This window comes from Pristiophorus japonicus, chromosome 16 (genome assembly GCF_044704955.1).
Source record: "Pristiophorus japonicus isolate sPriJap1 chromosome 16, sPriJap1.hap1, whole genome shotgun sequence".
NCBI lineage: Eukaryota > Metazoa > Chordata > Chondrichthyes > Pristiophoridae > Pristiophorus > Pristiophorus japonicus.
Window position 1 is genome coordinate 77,773,181 of NC_091992.1, and position 18,779 is coordinate 77,791,959.

Consider the following 18,779-nt stretch of genomic DNA (forward strand, 5'->3'; position numbering starts at 1 on the left):
GCAGGAAATATAGATTTAAATAAGGAAAAATTAATTTTAAACTCCTATTTTTACTAAAAGAGTGATAAATGTGTGGAATAATCTGTCAGACAAGGTAGTGAAAGCACGAGAGGCTTTGAAGATGCTACATTAGGAGAGTTAGGATGCTGGAGCAATAGGTTTTTGTGGCCTTAATAGGGTTTCTGAACCTCGCCTGTCTCAAATGAGGTTGGCCTCTGCTGTTGGTGGGGTGAAGTTCAGGAGAGAACCCATCATGTGGGCCATTACAGATGGGATGATTCCAGTAAAGGCCAATAAAGAAAGAACTTGCATTTATATAGCACCTTTCACAACCTCTAGAAATTCCAAAGCACTTTACAGCCAATGATGTATTTTTGAAATGTAATCACTGTTGTAACATAGGAAACACGGCAGCCAGTTTGCACATGGCTAGTTCCCGAAAACATCAAAAAACAATAATGAGCAGATAATCTGTTAGCAATGTGGGTTGAGGGATAATTATTGGCCAGGACACCAGGGAAAACTCCATTCGCACTAAAATCCTTTACCTTGAAGAGCACAAACGTCACAAAAATCAAAAGCTTTTAACAGGAAAATTATGAATCCCTGCTGCATCTCAGTTGCATGCCATCTGTTAAACTTGCATCCCCTTCTTGATTTCAAAAGCATGCCATCTGTTAAGGTAGCAGTTCTAATGCAGGTTAAATTATCATTTGGAATAACTTGCAAATAAGTCTAAGTAGACCAGGTCATTCGCTATCATCAGAACTGGCATTTTCCCTGCCCCCAGGAAGTTGGGTGTAAAATTGCAAGATTTGGGCAGCAAATCATGATGCATGCAGCAAGTGCAGAGATTAGTGGTGTTATGTATTTGCTTCATGGGTTCTTTGCTTAAGAATTCATAGCAACACATTACTATTAAGAACTAGTTGGTTTATTAGCAAAGGTTTAACAATCACACGACACATTACCAGTTCAACTATTTTAGTTGTGCACTTTAAACAAATGTCCCCTGCAAGGGGGAGGGGGGGGCACACTCCAAAATAAATTTTTATCCAGTGCCCCATTTTTTGGGGGGGAGGGCGGGTATAGGGCACTAAAAACACAAATTATACAAGGGCCCCCTGGCTAAAAGGGGGAGGGGGACACTAAAACCGGCATTTAAAACAAATTAAACTTTAAAACATATAAAATCAAATTAAAATTTGGTTGCTGGGGGTGATGATGCACTCCAGTCCCTCCGGCGCCCACCTCTCGCGGAAGGCCGCGAGCGTACCGGTGGACACCGCGTGCTCCATCTCCAGGGACACCCTGGCCCGGATGTACGTGCAGAAGAGAGGCAGGCAGTCAGGCTGAACGACCCCCTCGACCGCCCGCTGTCTGGACCGGCTGATGGCACCCTTGGCCGTGCCCAGGAGCAGTCCTACGAGGAGGCCCTCAGACCTACCCGCTCCCCTCCGCACAGGGTGCCCAAAGATCAGGAGTGTGGGACTGAAGTGCAACCAGAAATTGAGGAGCAGCCCCTTTAAATAATGGAACAGGGGCTGCAACCTCACACATTCCATAAAAACATGGAACACTGACTCTTCCAGACTCTCTAGCTCTACAAACCCGTGAGCATTCTCCCAGGTGCACACATTACAAGCGGGATTTCACATACTGCACTAGGGTTGCCGACCCTCCAGGATTTCCCTGCAGTCTCCAAGAATTAAACACGAATCTCCCGGACACTGCTGAAAGCAACCCGGGAAAAAAAATCACGGGTGCATTTTTTTTTGTTTTTTTTCATTTTCTTTGAATACTTTTGTTTATTAATTATTGGAGAAAGAAAAGGCAGTTTGACTGACAGTCAAGAATCATCTAATTAGGTAACAGAGTGTTAGTTTTTCAGTTGGCATGGGAAGGCAGGGTGTCATGAGGAGGGGCCTGTCGGTCGCCCAATGGCTGGAGCCTGGTGGTGGGGTGGTTGGAGGCGGGAGGTCATGTGATGAAACCCCCAAGAATATGCCCGACCCAAGTTGGCAACCCCATGCTGCACCAAAATCACTTGCTTAACTTTTATTAGTTGGAAAGTCTAAAGAGTCACGTTAATGGTGTTCCCACCTCCGCAGATATGTCTGGTCAGGATGAGAAGCATCAGTCTGCCCCTACCACCACTAAGCGCCATTACAAGAAGTTCACATTTGATGGTGAGTCATTTAATGCATGCAGTGACCACGGCGCAAGTATGTTTACATAGTGCAAAAGCATATTTTTTTTGTCTAAAATGCAGCTGCATTTATGTGAACAGGACAGTGAGCTTTTAGTATTGCTTTAAATAAGAAAAACAGAAAATGCTGGAAATCTCAGCAGGTCAGGCAGCATCTGTAGAGAAAAACAGATTTAATGTTTCAGGTCGATGACCCTTCGCCAGTATTGTTTTAAGCTTCATTTAAGCCACCATTTTAGACACTGACTGATGTACCTATATCTCTTAAATCGGCACCAAAGCTGATACATTTTTGGTGAAGTAGTAAATTGCACCCGGCTTAGAAATTTTAGGTACAAAATGTAATCTTTGCTGTCCCATTTGTTTGCCGATTTATTTTTTAAAAAAAAGGTTTTTGGAAGTGTCTCTGAGTCAGATTATTTTTCCATTGATAATATATTAGGGATAATTAACACTTAGAAATGTGATTTGAGTATGATCGGGACATAGTAAAAGCATGCAGATTTAGTGTAAGTATCTGTGTTCTGGGTGGCAGATCTTTTGTACTGAAAACTTTCAATGGAAATAGTGGTGAAAAACTCAAGGAGGTCATTTTGACTTTGTGTGATAGTATGAAGCGGGTGATAGGGAATTGGCAGCCCATTTTATAAGAACATGAGAAATAGGAGCAGGAGTAGGCCATCTGGCCCCTTGAGCTTGCTCCGGTATTCAATAAGATCATGGCTGATCTGATCATGGACTCAGCTCCACTTCCCTGCCTGCTCCCCATAACCCTTGACTCCATTATCATTCAAAAATCTGTCTATCTCCACCTTAAATCTATTCAGTGACCCAGCCTCCACAACTCTCTGCGGTAGAGAATTCCAAAGATTCACGACCCTCCAAGAGAAGAAATTCCTCCTTAGCTCCGTTTTACATCTCTCCCGATTTTTAATTCCATGTACTTGCGGAGTGCTGCCGATTCGCTGTCACTCGTTTTACACTATTGCACAAACTCTAATTTACCCCCCAAAATGCTTTGCTGCAAGTACCTAACTTACATGGGCTCATCAGCATTACAGGCTGTTAATAATGTACTGAATATGATTGAGCGGTAGAACTCTGCGGCCAGGAAATGTCGCGGGGATCTTGTTGACTTCAGTTGGAAGTGATCATGCTTTGTTTTCCAAACAAACAACATTTCTGCGTGTTTGTTTCTATGCTAAACCTCAGATGAGGAGGACGTTGGTTCGAAGCCTACAAAACAAGGTAATCACATTATCGAACAAAAGGCTCGCTCTCCTTGTTCTTCCTGCTGCAACTGGGTAGTCTAGAAGCTGCACTCCCAGACCAAAAACTCTTTGGTGGTGTTCCTTCACAAATGTCTTTCTCTGAAACCTTAACCCTTCTCCCAAAGCCTAGTCCCAATTCCTCAATGGATTTCTACTAATCCGATTTGGTAGCACTGACTTGCGATGGCTGATTTCTGAAATGTACAGTCTACTCCTTTTATTTCAATGATGCCCAGTTCAAGTGATCTGATAATTCCAATTTCTGGGGTGAAAAACTAATGAATTATCAGGAGCAGACTGTACTCTGTTACTCTCTCTCTTGGATACTTCCCATCTCTAGGCAATGTGTCTGTGAGCTCTTTGGGGCCGAAATTGCCCCTTTCCTTAAGGCTTGTTACCGCCGGAAATTGGCACGGCCACCCTGCGGAGTGCAATGGCCGCCGATGTTTCGTGTGATGGCCGCCATTTTGTACATTCCGCTCTTGCGGTATCCCGGCGGTGACCCGCTCCTCCTCCCCCCCCCCCCCCCCGCTCCGCTGCTGTCGATCCGTCCTAAGTGCGTCATGAGCGCACACCATTGATGTTTCCAGCCCCGCCCCCTGACGGTGAAATTCTGCCGAAAAAAACGTTGTGCGGTGCCAAAAGCATCTTTATTCTGCCGGTGCGGTGAGGCTGTGTCCCTGCAAAATGGCAGTGCGGCTCCCATTAAAAGGGAGGACCCACTGCCGCTGCCGCCATGTTTTTTTTTTGTCGGCCGACTGCCATATTGGGCCAACAGTTATGCCTCGGTGTTAGGCTGGGCCACCAACAGGCAGCTCGGCACCCTCTCTTGGGTGCCAGACCGCTGGCCCGGTCGAAACCCTCCCTGGTAGCTCAGTGGACCAAACTTAAAACAATCGCGCATGCTCTCCCCTTTAAGTGAACGGGAGAGCCGTGGTGACGCGGCAGCGTGATGATGTCATTAGCGCTGCGCTGATGAGTGACAGCAGCGGCCACTCCGCCCCCCCCCCAACTTCCGCCCTTCTCGTGTGCGAACTTCCGCTCACCGCCGCACTTCTGCCCTCATTATGACCGACTTCCGGGCCGCCAGAAAAAAAAACAATTTAGCTCAAGAGGCCACTGCACCAACCGCGCCGGTAAAAACAACAGAACCAGGGTAGGTGCGCCGCGTTTCCAGCGGTGGGTAATTTCGGCCCCCTTGTGTCTCGGTGCACTGCTGCGTGGCTTCCAATATAGGGTTGAGAATGTTTAAATAAATGTTATTTTCAAATAAGCTTCAGTGATAGCTTACATTTAACTCACTACTTTCCGTCTTTGCTAAAACTGGGACTCGCCTGAGTGTGTAACTGAGCCATTCAGGCAAAGGCTCCTTTTTTACCCCCCTCTCGATCTCGTCTGAAAACCCTGTAACCAGGAATGTTGAGCCCCTGATGCCGGGGTCAAGGATGTCACTGAGCGGCTGCAGGACATTCAGAGGGGGAGAGGGTGTACAGCTGGAGGTTGTGGCACATAGCGGTACCAATGACATCGGTAGAAAGAGGGATGAGGTCCTGCAGACAGATTTTAGGGAGCTAGGAAAGAGATTAATAAGCAGGACCTCCAAGGTAGTAATCTCCGGGTTACACCCGGTGCCACGTGCTACTGAGTACAGAAATAGGAGGATAGAGCAAATGAATGTGTGGCTGGAGAGATGGTGCAGGAGGAAGGGCTTTAGATTCCTGAGGCACTGTGACCGGTTCTGGGGGAGGTGGGACCTGTACAAGCCAGACAGGTTGCACCTCAACAGAGCCGGGACCAATATCCTCACTGGGTGGGAGGTTTGCTGGTGCTGTTGGGGAGAGTTTAAACTAGCTTGGCAGGGGGATGGGAATCTGAGAGTATTTTCAAAATGGAGAGAAGCAAAGCTGGAATTGGAAGGCAGTAAATTAGTAAGTGAGTTTGGAAGGCAGAGGAAATAAAGGCTAGAATTTAGATAACAAAAAGGTCTGGCAGTGCTTAACGGTATATACTTCAATGCAAAGAGTCTAGTATACAAGACAGATGAGCTGAGGGCACAGATTGACACGTAGAAGTATGATATCATAGGTATTACTGAAAGAAGGCCAGAAATGGCAGTTCAACATTCCTGGTTACAGGGTTTTCAGACGAGATAGAGAAGGGGGTAAAGAAGGAGCGGGGGAGGGGTGCAATATTGGTTAAAGAAACAATTACAGCTGTGAGGAGGATGATATTTTAGAAGGATCATATGAGGCCGTATGGGTAGAACTGAAGAACAAAAAAGGGGCAATCACACTGCTGGGAGTGTACTATAAACCCCCAAATAGTTAGGGGGAGATAGAAGAGCAAATATGCAGGCACATCGCTGAGAAGTGCAAAAACAATAGGGCAGTAACCGTAGGGGAGTTCAACTGCCCTCACATTAACTGGGATAGAATCAGTGTAAAAGGTATAGAGGGTGCAGAATTCTTGAAATGCATTGAGGCAAACTTTTTTTAGCCATTACATAGCAAGCTCAACAAGAGATGGGACAGTTCCGGACTTAATTTTAGGGAATGAAGCTGGGCAGGTGGAAGGGATATCAGTGGGAGAGCATTTTGGTGGTAGTGATCATAATTCAGTTAGATTTAGCGTAGTTATGGAAAAGGACAAATATAGATCAGGAGTAAAAGTTCTCGATTGGGAAAGGCCAATTTTACTAAGCTGAGATGTGATTTAGTGACTGGAAACAGCTACTTGAAGTTAAATTAGTGTCAGGGCATTCAAAGAGGTGATAGTGAGGGTTCTGAGCAAATATGTTCCCACTAAGAAAAAGGGTGGGATTCTCAAATCTAGAGCCCTCTGGATGTCAAGGGGCATACAGGGAAACTTATGACAGATACTGTGGGCTTAATACTGCAGAAACCCGAGAGGAGTGTAGAAGGTGCAGGGGTGAAATTAAAAAGGAAATTAGGAAAGCAAAGAGAGGACATTAAAAAATATCGGCATGTAAAATCAACACTCAGAAATGTGATTCTGGTCGGGACATAGGAAAAGCATGTCGATTTAGTGTAAGTATTTGTGTTCTGGGTGGCAGCTCTTTCGTACTGAAAAATCACAATGGAAATAGTGGCTAAAAACTCAAGGGGATAATTTTGACTTTGTGTGCTAGTGTGAGGCAGGTGATAGCGAATCGGCAGCCCGTTTTACATCTCCCGATTTTTAATTCCGTGGACTTGCGGATTGCTGCCAATTCGCTGTCACTCGTTTTACACTATCGCACAAACTCTAATTTACCCCCCAAGATGCGTTGCTGCATGGGGTCATCAGTGTTGCAGGCTGTTACTAATGTACTGAATATGATTGAGCGGTAGAACTCTGCGGCCAGGAAATGTCGCGGGGATCTTGTTGACTTCAGTTGGAAGTGATCATGCTTTGTTTTCCAAACAAACAACATTTCTGCGTGTTTGTTTCTATGCTAAACCTCAGATGAGGAGGACGTTGGTTCGAAGCCTACAAAACAAGGTAATCACATTATCGAACAAAAGGCTTGCTCTCCTTCTTGTTCCTGCTGCAACTGGGTAGTCTAGAAGCTGCACTCCCAGACCAAAAGCTCTTTGGTGGTGGTCCTTCATGAATATCTTTCTCTGAAACTTTAACCCTGCTCCCAAAGCGTAGTCCCAATTCCTCAATGGATTTCTACTAATCCGACTTGGTAGCATTGACTTGCGATGGCTGGCTGATTTCTGAAATGTACAGTCTACTCCTTTTATTTCAATGATGCCCAGTTCAAATGATCTGATTATTCCAATTTCTGGGGCGAAAAACGAATTATCAGGAGCACACTGTTCTCTGATACTTCCCATCTCTAGGCAAATGTGTCTGTGAGCTTCTTGTCTCTTGGTGCGTTGCTGCATGGCTTCCAGTACAGGATTAAGAATGTTTAAATAAATGTTATTTCCAAATAAGCTTTAGTGATGGCTTACATTTAACTCACTATTTTCCTACTTTATTAAAACTGGGATTCGTCTGAGTGTGTAACTGAGCCATTCAGGCAAAGGCTCCTTTTTTATACCCCTCTCCATCTTGGCTGAAAACCCTGTAACCAGGAATGTTGAGCTGCCATTCCTCCCTGGTGCCAGGGTCAAGGATGTCACTGAGTGGCTGCAGGACATTCTGAGCGGGAGAGGGTGAACAGCCAGAGGTTGTGGTACATATCTATACTGATGACATCGGTAGAAAGAGGGATGAGGTCCTGCCGGCAGATTTTAGGGAGTTAGGAAAGAAAATAATAAGTAGAACCTCCAAGGTAGTAATCTCCGGATTGCTCCCGGTGCCACGTGCTACTGAGTACAGAAATAGGAGGATAGAGCAGATGAATGCGTGGCTGGAGAGATGGTGCAGGAGGAAGGGCTTTCGATTCCTGAGGCACTGTGACCGGTTCTGGGAGAGGTGGGACCTGTACAACCCGGACGGGTTGCACCTCAACAGAGCCGGGACCAATATCCTCATGGGGGGTTGCTAGTGCTGTTGGGGAGGGTTTAAACTAGCTTGGTAGGGGGATGGAAACCTGAAAACAGATTCAGAATGGAGAGAAGCAAAACTGAAATTGGAGTACAGTAAAGTAGTAAGTGAGTTTGGTAGGCAGAGGAAACAAAGGCTAGAAAATAGACAACAAAAGGATTTGGCAGTGCTTAACAGTATATACTTCAATGCAAAGAGTCTAGTATACAAGACAGATGAGCCGAGGGCACAGATAGACACGTGGAAGTATGATGATATAGGTATTACTGAAACATGGCTGAAAGAAGGCCAGAAATGGCAGGTCAGCATTCCTGGTTATAGGGTTTTCAGACGAGATAGAGAGGGAGATAAAGGAGAGAGGATGTGTGGGGGAGGGGGGAGGGTTGCAATATTGGTTAAAGAAACAATTACAGCTGTGAGAGAGGATGATATTTTAGAAGGATCATCAAATGAAGCCATATGGGTTGAACTGAAGAACACAAAGGGGCAATCACACTGCTGGGAGTGTACTATAGACCCCCAAATAGTCAGAGGTCGAAGAGTAAATATGCAGGCAAATTGCTGAGAAGTGAAAAATCAATAGGGCAGTAATCACAGGGGATTTCAACCACCCTAATATTAACTAGGATAGAATAAGTGTAAAAGGTATAGAGGGTGCAGAATTCTTAAAATGCATTCAGATGAAGTTTTTTTTAGCAAGCCCAACAAGAGAGGGGTGGTTTTGCACTTAGTGTTGGGGAATGAAGCTGGGCAGGTGGAAGGGGTATCAGTGGGAGAGCATTTTGGTGGGAGTGATCAGAATTCAGTTAGATTTTGCGTAGTTATGGAAAAGGACAAATATAGATCAGGAGTAAAAGTTCTCGATTGGGAAAGGCCTACTTTACTAAGCTGAAATATGATTTAGTGACTGGAAACAGCTACTTGAAGTTAAATCAGTGTCAGGGCAGTGGGAGGCATTCAAAGAAGTGATTAGTGAGGGTTCTGAGCAAATATGTTCCCACTAAGAAAAAGGGTAGGACTCTCAAATCTGGAGCCCTCTGGATGTCAAGGGGCATACAGGGCAAGATATTGAGAAAAAAGGAAGCTTATGACCGATACCGAGGGCTCAATACTGCAGAAACCCGAGAGGATTAGAGAAAGTGCAGGGGTGAAAAAGGAAATGAGGAAAGCAAAGAGAGGGCATGAAAAAATATTGGCAAGTAAAATCAAGGAAAACCCAAAGATGGTTTATAAATAAATAGAGCAAGAGGATAACTAAAGAAAGAGTAGCGCCAATTAGAGACCATAAAGGTAACTTGTGTGTGGAGGCGAAAGACTTGGGTACGGTTCTTAATGAATACTTTGTGTCTGTCTTCACAAAAGAGAGGGACGATGCAGACATTGTAGTTAAGGAGAAGGAGTGTGAAATATTAGATAAGATAAACCTAGTGAACGAGGAAATATTAAGGGGTTTAGCATCTTTGAAAGTAGATAAATCGCCAGGCCCGGATGAAATGTATCCCAGGCTAAGAGAAGCAAGGGAGGAAATAGTGGAGGTTCTGACCATCATTTTTCAATCCTCTCTGGCTACAGGTATGGTGCCGGAGGATTGCTAGTGTTCTACTGTTGTTTAAAAAGGGAGAAAGGGATAGACTAATTAATTATAGGCCAGTCAGCCTAACCTCGGTGTTAGGCAAATTATTGGAAACATTTGAGGGACAGTATTAATCGTCATTTAGAAAGGCACAGATTAATCAAGGACAGTTAGCATGGATTTGTTAAGGGACGATCGTGCCTGACTAACTTGATTTAAATTTTTTGAGGAGTTAACAAGGATGGTCGATGAGGGTGATGCGTTTGATGTAGTCTACATCGATTTTAACGAGGCTTTTGACATGGTCCCACATGGCAGACTGGTCAGAAAAGTAAAAGCCCACGGGTTCCAGGGGAAAATGGCAAGTTGGATCCAAAATTGGCTCAGTGGCTGGAAGCAAAGGCTAATGATCGACAGGTATTTTTGTGACTGGAAGGCTGTTTACCATTGGAGTTCCACAAGGCTCAGTACAGGTTCCTTGCGTTTTGTGGTATAATCAATGATTTATACTTCAATGAAGGGGCATGATTAAGCTGTTTGAGATGATACAAAAATTGACCACGTGATTGATAGTGAGATGGTAAGCTGCAGACTGCAGGAAGATATCAATGAACTGGTCAGGTGGCTGAAAAATGACAAATGGAATTCAATCTGGAGAAATATGAGGTAATGCATTTGGGGACATTAAATGGTAGGAGACTGAGAATTGTAGAGTAACAGAGGGACCTTGTAGTGCATGTCCACAGATCCCTGAAGATAGCAGGGCAGGTAGATAATGTGATTAAGAAGGCATACGGGATACTTTCCGATATTAGCCAAGGTATAGAATATAAGCAGGGAAGTTATGCTTGAACTGTATAAACACTAGTTAGGCTAGAGCTGGAGTACTGCATGAAGTTCTGGTCGCCACATTACAGGAAAGATGTGATTGCACTAGAGAGGGTACAGAGGAGATTTACGAGGTTGTTGCCTGGACTGGAGAATTTTAGCCATGAGGAAAGATTGGATAGGCTGGGGTTGTTTTCTTTGGAACAGAGGAGGCTGAGGGGAGATCTAATTGAGGTGTATAAAATTATGAGGGGCCGAGATAGGGTGGATAGGAAGGACCTATTTCCCCTCGCAGGGAGGTCAATAACCAGGGGGCATAGATTTAAAGTAATTGGTAGGATTAGAGGGAAGTTGAGGTGAACTTTTTTGCCCCCGGATGGTGATGGAGGTCTGGAACTCACTGCCTGAAAGGGCGGTAGAGGCAGAAACCCTCATCACATTTATATGCACTTGAAGTGCCGCAACCTACAAGGCTACGGATTAAGAGCTGGAAAGTGGGATTAGGCTGGATAGCTCTTTTTTTTGGCCGGCACGGACAATGAGCCGAATGGTCTCCTTCTGTGTTGTAAATTTCCATGATTCTATGGAACCACAGCTCAGCTACAGCTAGCACTATCAGAGGAGGGAATGGGGAACAGAATCTGAAACTGAATTTGGACTTTGTATCAGTGATTTATGTCGAGCAATATGAACTGAGCTGTTACTCCTTTGCCTATGTGTTCCTGTCTACCGTGTAATGTATTCCCAGCACTGTGCTGTATTTGGGGAAGCAGCGGAGCCCCAGCAAAATGCCAGAGGCTTCCCTAAACACTTCTGCTGAATAGTCTCTGCAGTGATCATGCTAATGAGCTTTTTATCTTTAAGCAATGTTCCTATCTCCTTTCCAGATGTAGATGATCCGTTGGCAGGGATTCTATCCGATGAAGAAGAGGAACCAAAGGAATCAAAGAAACCAAAGAAACCAGCAGTGTCTGGGCAGAAGCCTAGCCTTTCCAGCGTAGATCTGCAGGCACATAAAGAGGAGAAAGGTATTTGGAAAATGTGCGCCCTAAAGAAAGCACTCTTCAATTTGGCAATCTTCAATTTGCCAATATGAAAAATCCCAGGTTACCAACTGGGAGAATCCTGGATACCCCTTAAAGACAGTTTTAATATTGTGCATGCTGGGTATTCCACCTGGTACACACATACTTTCAGTGAGCATGGTGTTTGTTGGCTTACCCTTTCCGTGTAAGTAGATAAAACATGTGTAATGTATTTGCTTCATTGGTTCATTTGCATAAGAATTCAAAGCTATTAAGAACTGGTTGGTTTATTAGCAAAAGGTTTAACAATCACGCTACACATTACCAGTTTATCCACCAGGCTCACAACCACCTGCCTCATCGTGGATCCTCTGAACCCAACTGGCTGGAGTTTTATTAAGTCTTGTGAACATCATGTGACTGGCTAAGCCAGTCTCAACTCAACAGCTCTACAACTATTTTTGTTGTATCTGTAAACAAATGCCCCCTGGTTAAAAGGGCGGGGGAGGGGGGGTCACACTCCAAACATTAAATCAAGTGCCCCCTTGTTTTTTTTTGAGGGCACTAAAACACAAATTATACAAGTGCCCCTTGGCTAAAACGGGGGAGGGGGGCGGGCACTAAAACCGACAAACTTAAACAAATTAAACTTTAGATATTGTGGTTCGAATTAAAATTTGGTTGCCGGGGGTGATGATGCACTCCAGTCCCTCCGGCGCCCACCTCTCGCGAAGGCCGCGAGCGTACCGGTGGACACTGCATGCTCCATCTCCGGGGACACCCTGGCTCGGATGTAACCGTGGAAGAGAGGCAGGCAGTTGGGCTGAACGACCCCCTCGACTGCCTGCTGCCTGGACCGGCTGATGGCCCCCTTGGCCGTGCCCAGGAGCAGTCCTACGAGGAGGCCCTCAGACCTGCCCGCTCCCCTCCGCACAGGGTGCCCAAAGATCAGGAGCATGGGACTGAAGTGCAACCAGAAATTGAGGAGCAGCCCCTTCAAATGTTGGAAGAGGGGCTGCAACCTCACACATTCAATAAAAACATGGAACACGGACTCCTTGAGACTCAACAGCTCTACAAACTTGTGAGCATACTCACAGGTGCATGTTTCCCTCGACATCAATAAAATTCTTCTCTCAACTGGCTGCTTCAAACACTCCTTAATCACCCATTATTATTGGTTAACAAGTTACTTGGTTTATGTTATACCAAAGGATATTTTATGTGCCGAAACAGTAAATGGGACCCAATGTGCACACAGATCTCACAGTTGCTCCTTTCTTTAGTAAATCTATGTCCCTGGTTCTAGCATTGTTCAAAGTACCAGTGAGTATTTTTAGATGGTCATTCACATCACGGATTTCATGTTTGCTCTCCGAGTATGATCTGACTTTCTATCCTTGTATCTATGAACCCTTCACAAAGTGTTCATACAAAGCGATTTGAAAAGAGAAGGGCTATTGAGCCTCCAAATCAATTGCCATCCATCTTGGCCTTGACCTCCATTGTGACACAATAACAACTTGCATTTATAATAGCGCCTTTAATATAGTAAAACGTCCCAAGGTGCTGCGCAGGAGTGTAATCAGACAAAAATTGACACTGAGACAAAGGAGGAGACATTAGAACAGGTGAACAAAAACTTGGTCAAAGAGGTAAGTTTTAAGGAATGTCTTGAAGGCATGAGGATATTTGGCTCTAAAAAGTCCCGCTCTTCAAGCCAATCTTAATGGGTTTGCTCCCCTTGGTCTTGGGAGCCATGCTGATATGGGGATGCGCTGTATATCTGTGGGCCTGGTTATCAGGCTGCTTCACAGGTAGGTCAGGAGAATGACTGAAAATAATTGGTGATCGGTGAGTAAATAATTTTCCATTTGCAACGCCATCTTGTTTTCACGTTTTTTTTTTCCCCCTGCTTGATCTGGGTACAGGATCAGACTGCTTAAAACCTTAACTAATGTCCATAACTGCCTCAATTTATGCACACTTTCTCTTTCAACTTCTTGTGAATTTTTATGTACCAAGGTGAAGAATGAGAAATGAATACACTTTCATTCAAGACAGGATTAAGGTGCAACATTAAACAGAGGCCCCATCTGCCTGTTTAGGTGCATGTAAAAAAATCCCATGGCATTATTTGAAGAAGAGCAGGGGAGTTCTCCTGATGTCCTGGCCAATATTTATCCCTCAACAACACCATCCGTCATTTGCAGTTTGCCGTCTGCAAAACGGCTGGCACACTGCATTAGCTGCAAAGTCCTTTGGGTCATCTTAAGGCACTATATAAATGCAAGTTCTTTCTTTAGTTTTACCTTGACTCAGGACCACATGCCTGCAGTCCTCAGAGTGGAACGCCGTTCTTTCCTGTTGCTCTGCGTTTACTGATCTATGACCGTTTAATGCAACACCGTTCTGGGCTGCTACAACACAGAAACATAGAAAATAGGTGCAGGGGTAGGCTATTCGGCCCTTCGAGTCTACGCTACCATTCAATATGATCATGGCTGATCATGCAACTTTAGTACCCCATTCGTGCTTTCTCTCCATACCCCTTGATCCCTTTAGCCGTAAGGGCCACATCTAACTCTCTTTTGAATATATCTAACGAACTGGCCTCAACAACTTTCTGTGGTAGAGAATTCCATAGGTTCACAATTCTCTGAGTGAAGAAGTTTCTCCTCATCTCGTTCCTAAATGGCTTACCCCTTATCCTTAGACTGTGACCCCTGGTTCTGGACTTCCCCAACATCGGGAACATTCTCCCTAACCTGTCCAATCCAGTCAGAATTTAATATGTTTCTATGAGATCCCCTCTCATTCTTCTAAATTCGAGTGAATATAAGCCTAGTCGATCCAGTCTTTCTTCATATGTCAGTCCTGCCATCCTGGGAATCAGTCTGGTGAACCTTTGCTGCACTCCTTCAATAGCAAGAATGTCCTTCCTCAGATTAGGAGATCAAAACTGTACACAATATTCAAGGTAAATCATTAATGTATATTGTAAAGAGCTGGGGTCCCAGCACTGAACCTTGCGGTACCCCACGAGTCACTGCCTGCCATTCTGAAAGGACCCGTTTATTCCTACTCTTTGCTTCCTGTCTGCCAACCAGTTCTCTATCCACGTCAATACATTACCCCCAATACCATGTGCTTTAATTTTGCACACAAATCTCTTGTGTGGGACTTTGTTAAAAGCCTTATGAAAGTCCAAATACACCACATCCACTGGTTCTCCCTTGTCTACTCTACTAGTTACATCCTCAAAAAATTCTAGAAGAATTGTCAAGCATGATTTCCCTTTCATAAATCCATGCTGACTTGGACCGATTCTGTCACTGCTTTCCAAATGCATTGCTATTACACCTTTAATAATTGATTCCAACATTTTCCCCACTACCGTTGTATAATTCACTGTTTTTTCTCTCCTGCTTTTTTTAAAAAGTGAGGTTACATTAGCTATCCTCCAATCCATAGGAACTGATCCACAGTCTATAGAATGTTGGAAAATGACCACTAATGCATCCACTATTTCTAGGGCCACTTCCTTAAGTACTCTGGGATGCAGACGATTAGGCCCCTCGGGATGCATCGGCCTTCAATCGAGGGGCTAATCTGATAGAATGCCCAAGATTGGCTGCAGCTGGGCTCCGTGCAAAGGATCAGAGGGTTTGAAAAGTTCTTTAGTCGTAGACTTCTAACCATGTGAATATTTGTGCCTGCTTCTCACAGCGCCCTCCAGCCCTGCATCTGTTCCAGCCGTGACCACTTCACACAGGAAGGATGAATTGTTCTTTGATGATGAAGGAGATGACCTTATGGATGCGCTTGGGTTTGGTGATAGTCCGAAAACACCAAAGGAGCTGAAGAAAGCGGAGGAGTAAGTACGTGCCAGCGAGATTGCTGACCGTTTCAGTGGTGTGTGGTCAGACCTCTACACGTCACATCCCTCGGCAAACAGTTACTCAGATACTTCAAGGTCCCACAGTTGGTCTGTGAATGTGATTGGTGCCGCTTGGCAGCCCCTTCCTTCACATGCACCTGGAGCACAAAGACTGCATTTTAAATATTTGTCAAAACTGGCATCTTCATAATTGGATTTGTAATGCGTTTATAAGGAGTGTACTTCATGTCACTGCTGTGGTATTGGACTGTTAAAGGCTCGATTTCTATGGAAGGTGTAGGTAACATAAGAACATAAGAAATAAGAACAGGAGTCGGCCATATGGCCCCTCGAGCCTGCTCTGCCATTTAATACCATCATGGCTGATTCGATCATGGATGGGTTCACTTCCCTGCCCGCTCCCCATAACCCTTTATTCCCTTGTCGGTTAAGAAATTGTCTATCTCTGTCTTAAATTTATTCAATGAACCAGCTTCCACAGCTCTCTAAGGCAGCGAATTCCACAGATTTACAATCCTCTGAGAGAAGAAATTCCTCCTCATTTCAGTTTTAAATGGGCGGGCCCTTATTCTAAGATTATGCCCCCTAGTTCTAGTCTCTCCTATCAGTGGAAACATCCTCTCTGCATCTACCTTGTCAAGCTCCTCCATAATCTTATACGTTTCAATAAGATCACCTCTCATTCTTCTGAATTCCAATGAGTAGAGGCCCAACTTACTCAACCTTTTCTTATGTCAACCCCCTCATCTTCGAAATCAACCTTGTGAACCTTCTCTGAACTGCCTCCAAAGCAGGTATATCCTTAAATGTGGAAACCAAAACTGTACGTAGTATTCTTGGTGTGGCCTTACCAATACCCTGTATAACTGTAGCAAGACTTCCCTGCATTTATACTCCATCCCCTTTGCAATAAAGGCCAAGATTCCATTGGCCTTCCTGATCACTTACTGTATCTGCATACTATCCTTTTGTGTTTCATGAACAAGTACTCCCAGGTCCCGCTGTACTGCAGCACTGTGCAATCTTTCTCCATTTTAAATAATAACTTGCTCTTTGATTTTTTTTTCTGCTGAAGTGCATGACCTCACACTTTACAACATTATATTCCATCTGCAAAATTTTTGCCCACTCACTTAGCCTGTCTATGTCCTTTTGCAGGTATTTTGTGTCCTCCTCACACATTGCTTTCCTTCCCATCTTTGTATCATTAGCAAACTTGGCTACGTTACGCTCGGTCTCTTCATCCAAGTCATTAATATAGATTGTAAATAGTTGGGATCCCAGCACTGATCCCTGCGGCACCCCACTAGTTACTGATTGCCAACCCAAGAATGAACCATTTATCCCGACTCTCTGTTTTCTATTAGTTAGCCAATACCCCATCCACGTTAATATATTACCTCCAACCCCGTGAACTTTTATCTCGTGCAGTAATCTTTTATGTTGCACCTTGTCAAAATGGCTTCTGGAAGTCCAAATACACCACATCCACTGGTTCCCCTTTATTCACCATGTTCGTTACATCCTCAAAGAATTCCAGCAAATGTGTCAAATTTTTTAACAGCCTCCCTATGTATTACAGTAGGTACTTGGAGACAATCCTGACAGCATTCCTCGTTTAATAATATATATTAATTAATTTTTTAATGAGGCAGCAGACTGGGCCTCGACTTAATATCTCATCAAAAGAAAGGCCCCTCCGACAGAGTGGCACTCCTTCAGTTCTGTAATGGAATGTCAGCCTAGATTATGTGCTCATGTCTAGGAATGGGTGCATGAATCCACAGCCTTTAGTCACTGAGGTGAGAGCTGTACCAACGAAGCAGAGTTGTCGAGTATGTGCTGCAGTAATGATGGCTTCTGTTGAGTTCCATGTAGTCTGCGTTCTTTGATTCCGCCTGTTTCTTTTCTGTGTTAGAGAGACCGTGCGTCCTGCTCGCTCGAAGCTGGATGAATTGTTGGGGAGAGGGACAGCCAAGAAGTTCCTCGAACGACCTACAACTGGTGAAAGGAAAGAATTTAAGTTAGATCCGAAATACAAAAAAACACAAGGTGATCCTCGCATGAAGTTTCCGTCTGTGCGTACAGTGCCAAGCACTCTACATTTCTTTGGCATGACTAAGAAAAATGGAAGCCACTTTGATAGTCTTCGCTGTCAGATAACTTTCTGTGAGCGTTTCTCAGAGAGGATAAACAAGGTTCTTGATGGGGGTGGTGGGGGGTGAGCGGGAGGGAGAAGCAGGAGGGAGAGAGAGAGAGAGGAGGTTTTAAAAATAGTCCTAACAAGGGTGCAGCAAAAATATGCTGGAACTGCACATGTCAGTCAGCAATGAAAGAGAAAGGTGGGCACACATTTCAGCTAAGACCCTTTCTCAGAACCATGTTTAATAGTCTCTACGCAAAATATTTTAATCCAAACTAATTGATGGCACAGCACATGTGGTACGAATTCCTGTCCCTCAGTGCCAATAAACAATTGATTTACATTGCACTTGTTTCTCTCGCTAAATGGAAACAAATTTTCGATTTATAACACTTCCCCATCCCCCTCCAACAACAAATTGCGTTTGTATAGTGCCTTTAACGCTTCACATAAGCGTTCTAAAACAAAGTTTGACACCAGGTGACCGAGATATTAGGGCAGATGACCAAAAGCACGGTCAAAGAGGTAGGTTCTAAGGAGTGTATTAAAGGAGCAAAAAGGGTGGGGCAGTGGAAATTCCAGCGCTTGGGGACTTGACAGTCAATGTAGGTCAGCGAGCACAGGGGTGATGGGTGTACGGGACTTTGTGCGAGTTAGGACACAGGCAGCTAAGTTTTGGATGACCTCAAATTACGGAGGGTGGAATGTGGGAGGCCGGCCAAGAGTGCGTTGGAATAGTCAAGTCTAGAGGTAACAAAGGCATGGATGAGGGTTTCAACAGCAGATGAGCTGAGGAAGGGGCAAAGTCGGGTGATGTTACGAAGGTGGAAATAGGCGGTCTTAGTGCTGGTGTGGATATGTGGTCGGAAGCTCATCTCTGGGTCAAATATTGTGAACCGTCTGGTTTAGCCTGAGACAGTTGCCAGGGATAGGGAAGGAGTCAGTGGCTAAGGATCAGAGTTTGTGGCTTCGGTCTTCCCAATATTTTGTCGGGATATCATTGAGTGAAAAGAATATATAAAGCTGGTAGAAAATGCCCTCTCATTTGCTGCCTCATTTCAGTTCTGTTTTCCTCTTCAGCTCCTCGTGTGGTTTGTTTTCAGGATTTAAAGGCAGGGCCCATCCCTATTTACCCTGAGAAAGTAGTGGGACTTCTCCTGTTGGGGAGTGCTGTCTGTTGATCGGGTGGCACTCAGTGATTGATTGATTGTCTTTTGGCTCCTGATTAGAAAAGGATGACTTTTTGGATGACTTCACCTTCGGTTCCTACCAGCCCACTGTGGCCACCACCCCAGAGGATCGTCAGTCCAGGCGCCAGTCAGTGAGGTA

At 44.7% G+C, this 18,779-nt stretch overlaps 1 protein-coding gene across 5 annotated transcripts in view; it reads left to right on the forward strand.

The window, feature by feature from the left end:
* The window catches only part of LOC139226609 (fas-binding factor 1 homolog), a 200,164-nt gene that overhangs the window by 101,690 nt on the left and 79,695 nt on the right, over positions 1–18,779 (forward strand). For 4 of the 5 annotated variants that reach the window (XM_070857473.1, XM_070857472.1, XM_070857476.1 and 1 more), the window contains exons 9-13: positions 2,112–2,189; positions 11,269–11,409; positions 15,136–15,283; positions 17,226–17,359; positions 18,680–18,776. In XM_070857473.1, coding sequence (XP_070713574.1) covers positions 2,112–2,189; positions 11,269–11,409; positions 15,136–15,283; positions 17,226–17,359; positions 18,680–18,776 — 598 coding nt within the window. The remainder of the gene's footprint in view (positions 1–2,111; positions 2,190–11,268; positions 11,410–15,135; positions 15,284–17,225; positions 17,360–18,679; positions 18,777–18,779) is intronic. The other variant, XM_070857474.1, reaches the window with a different exon arrangement.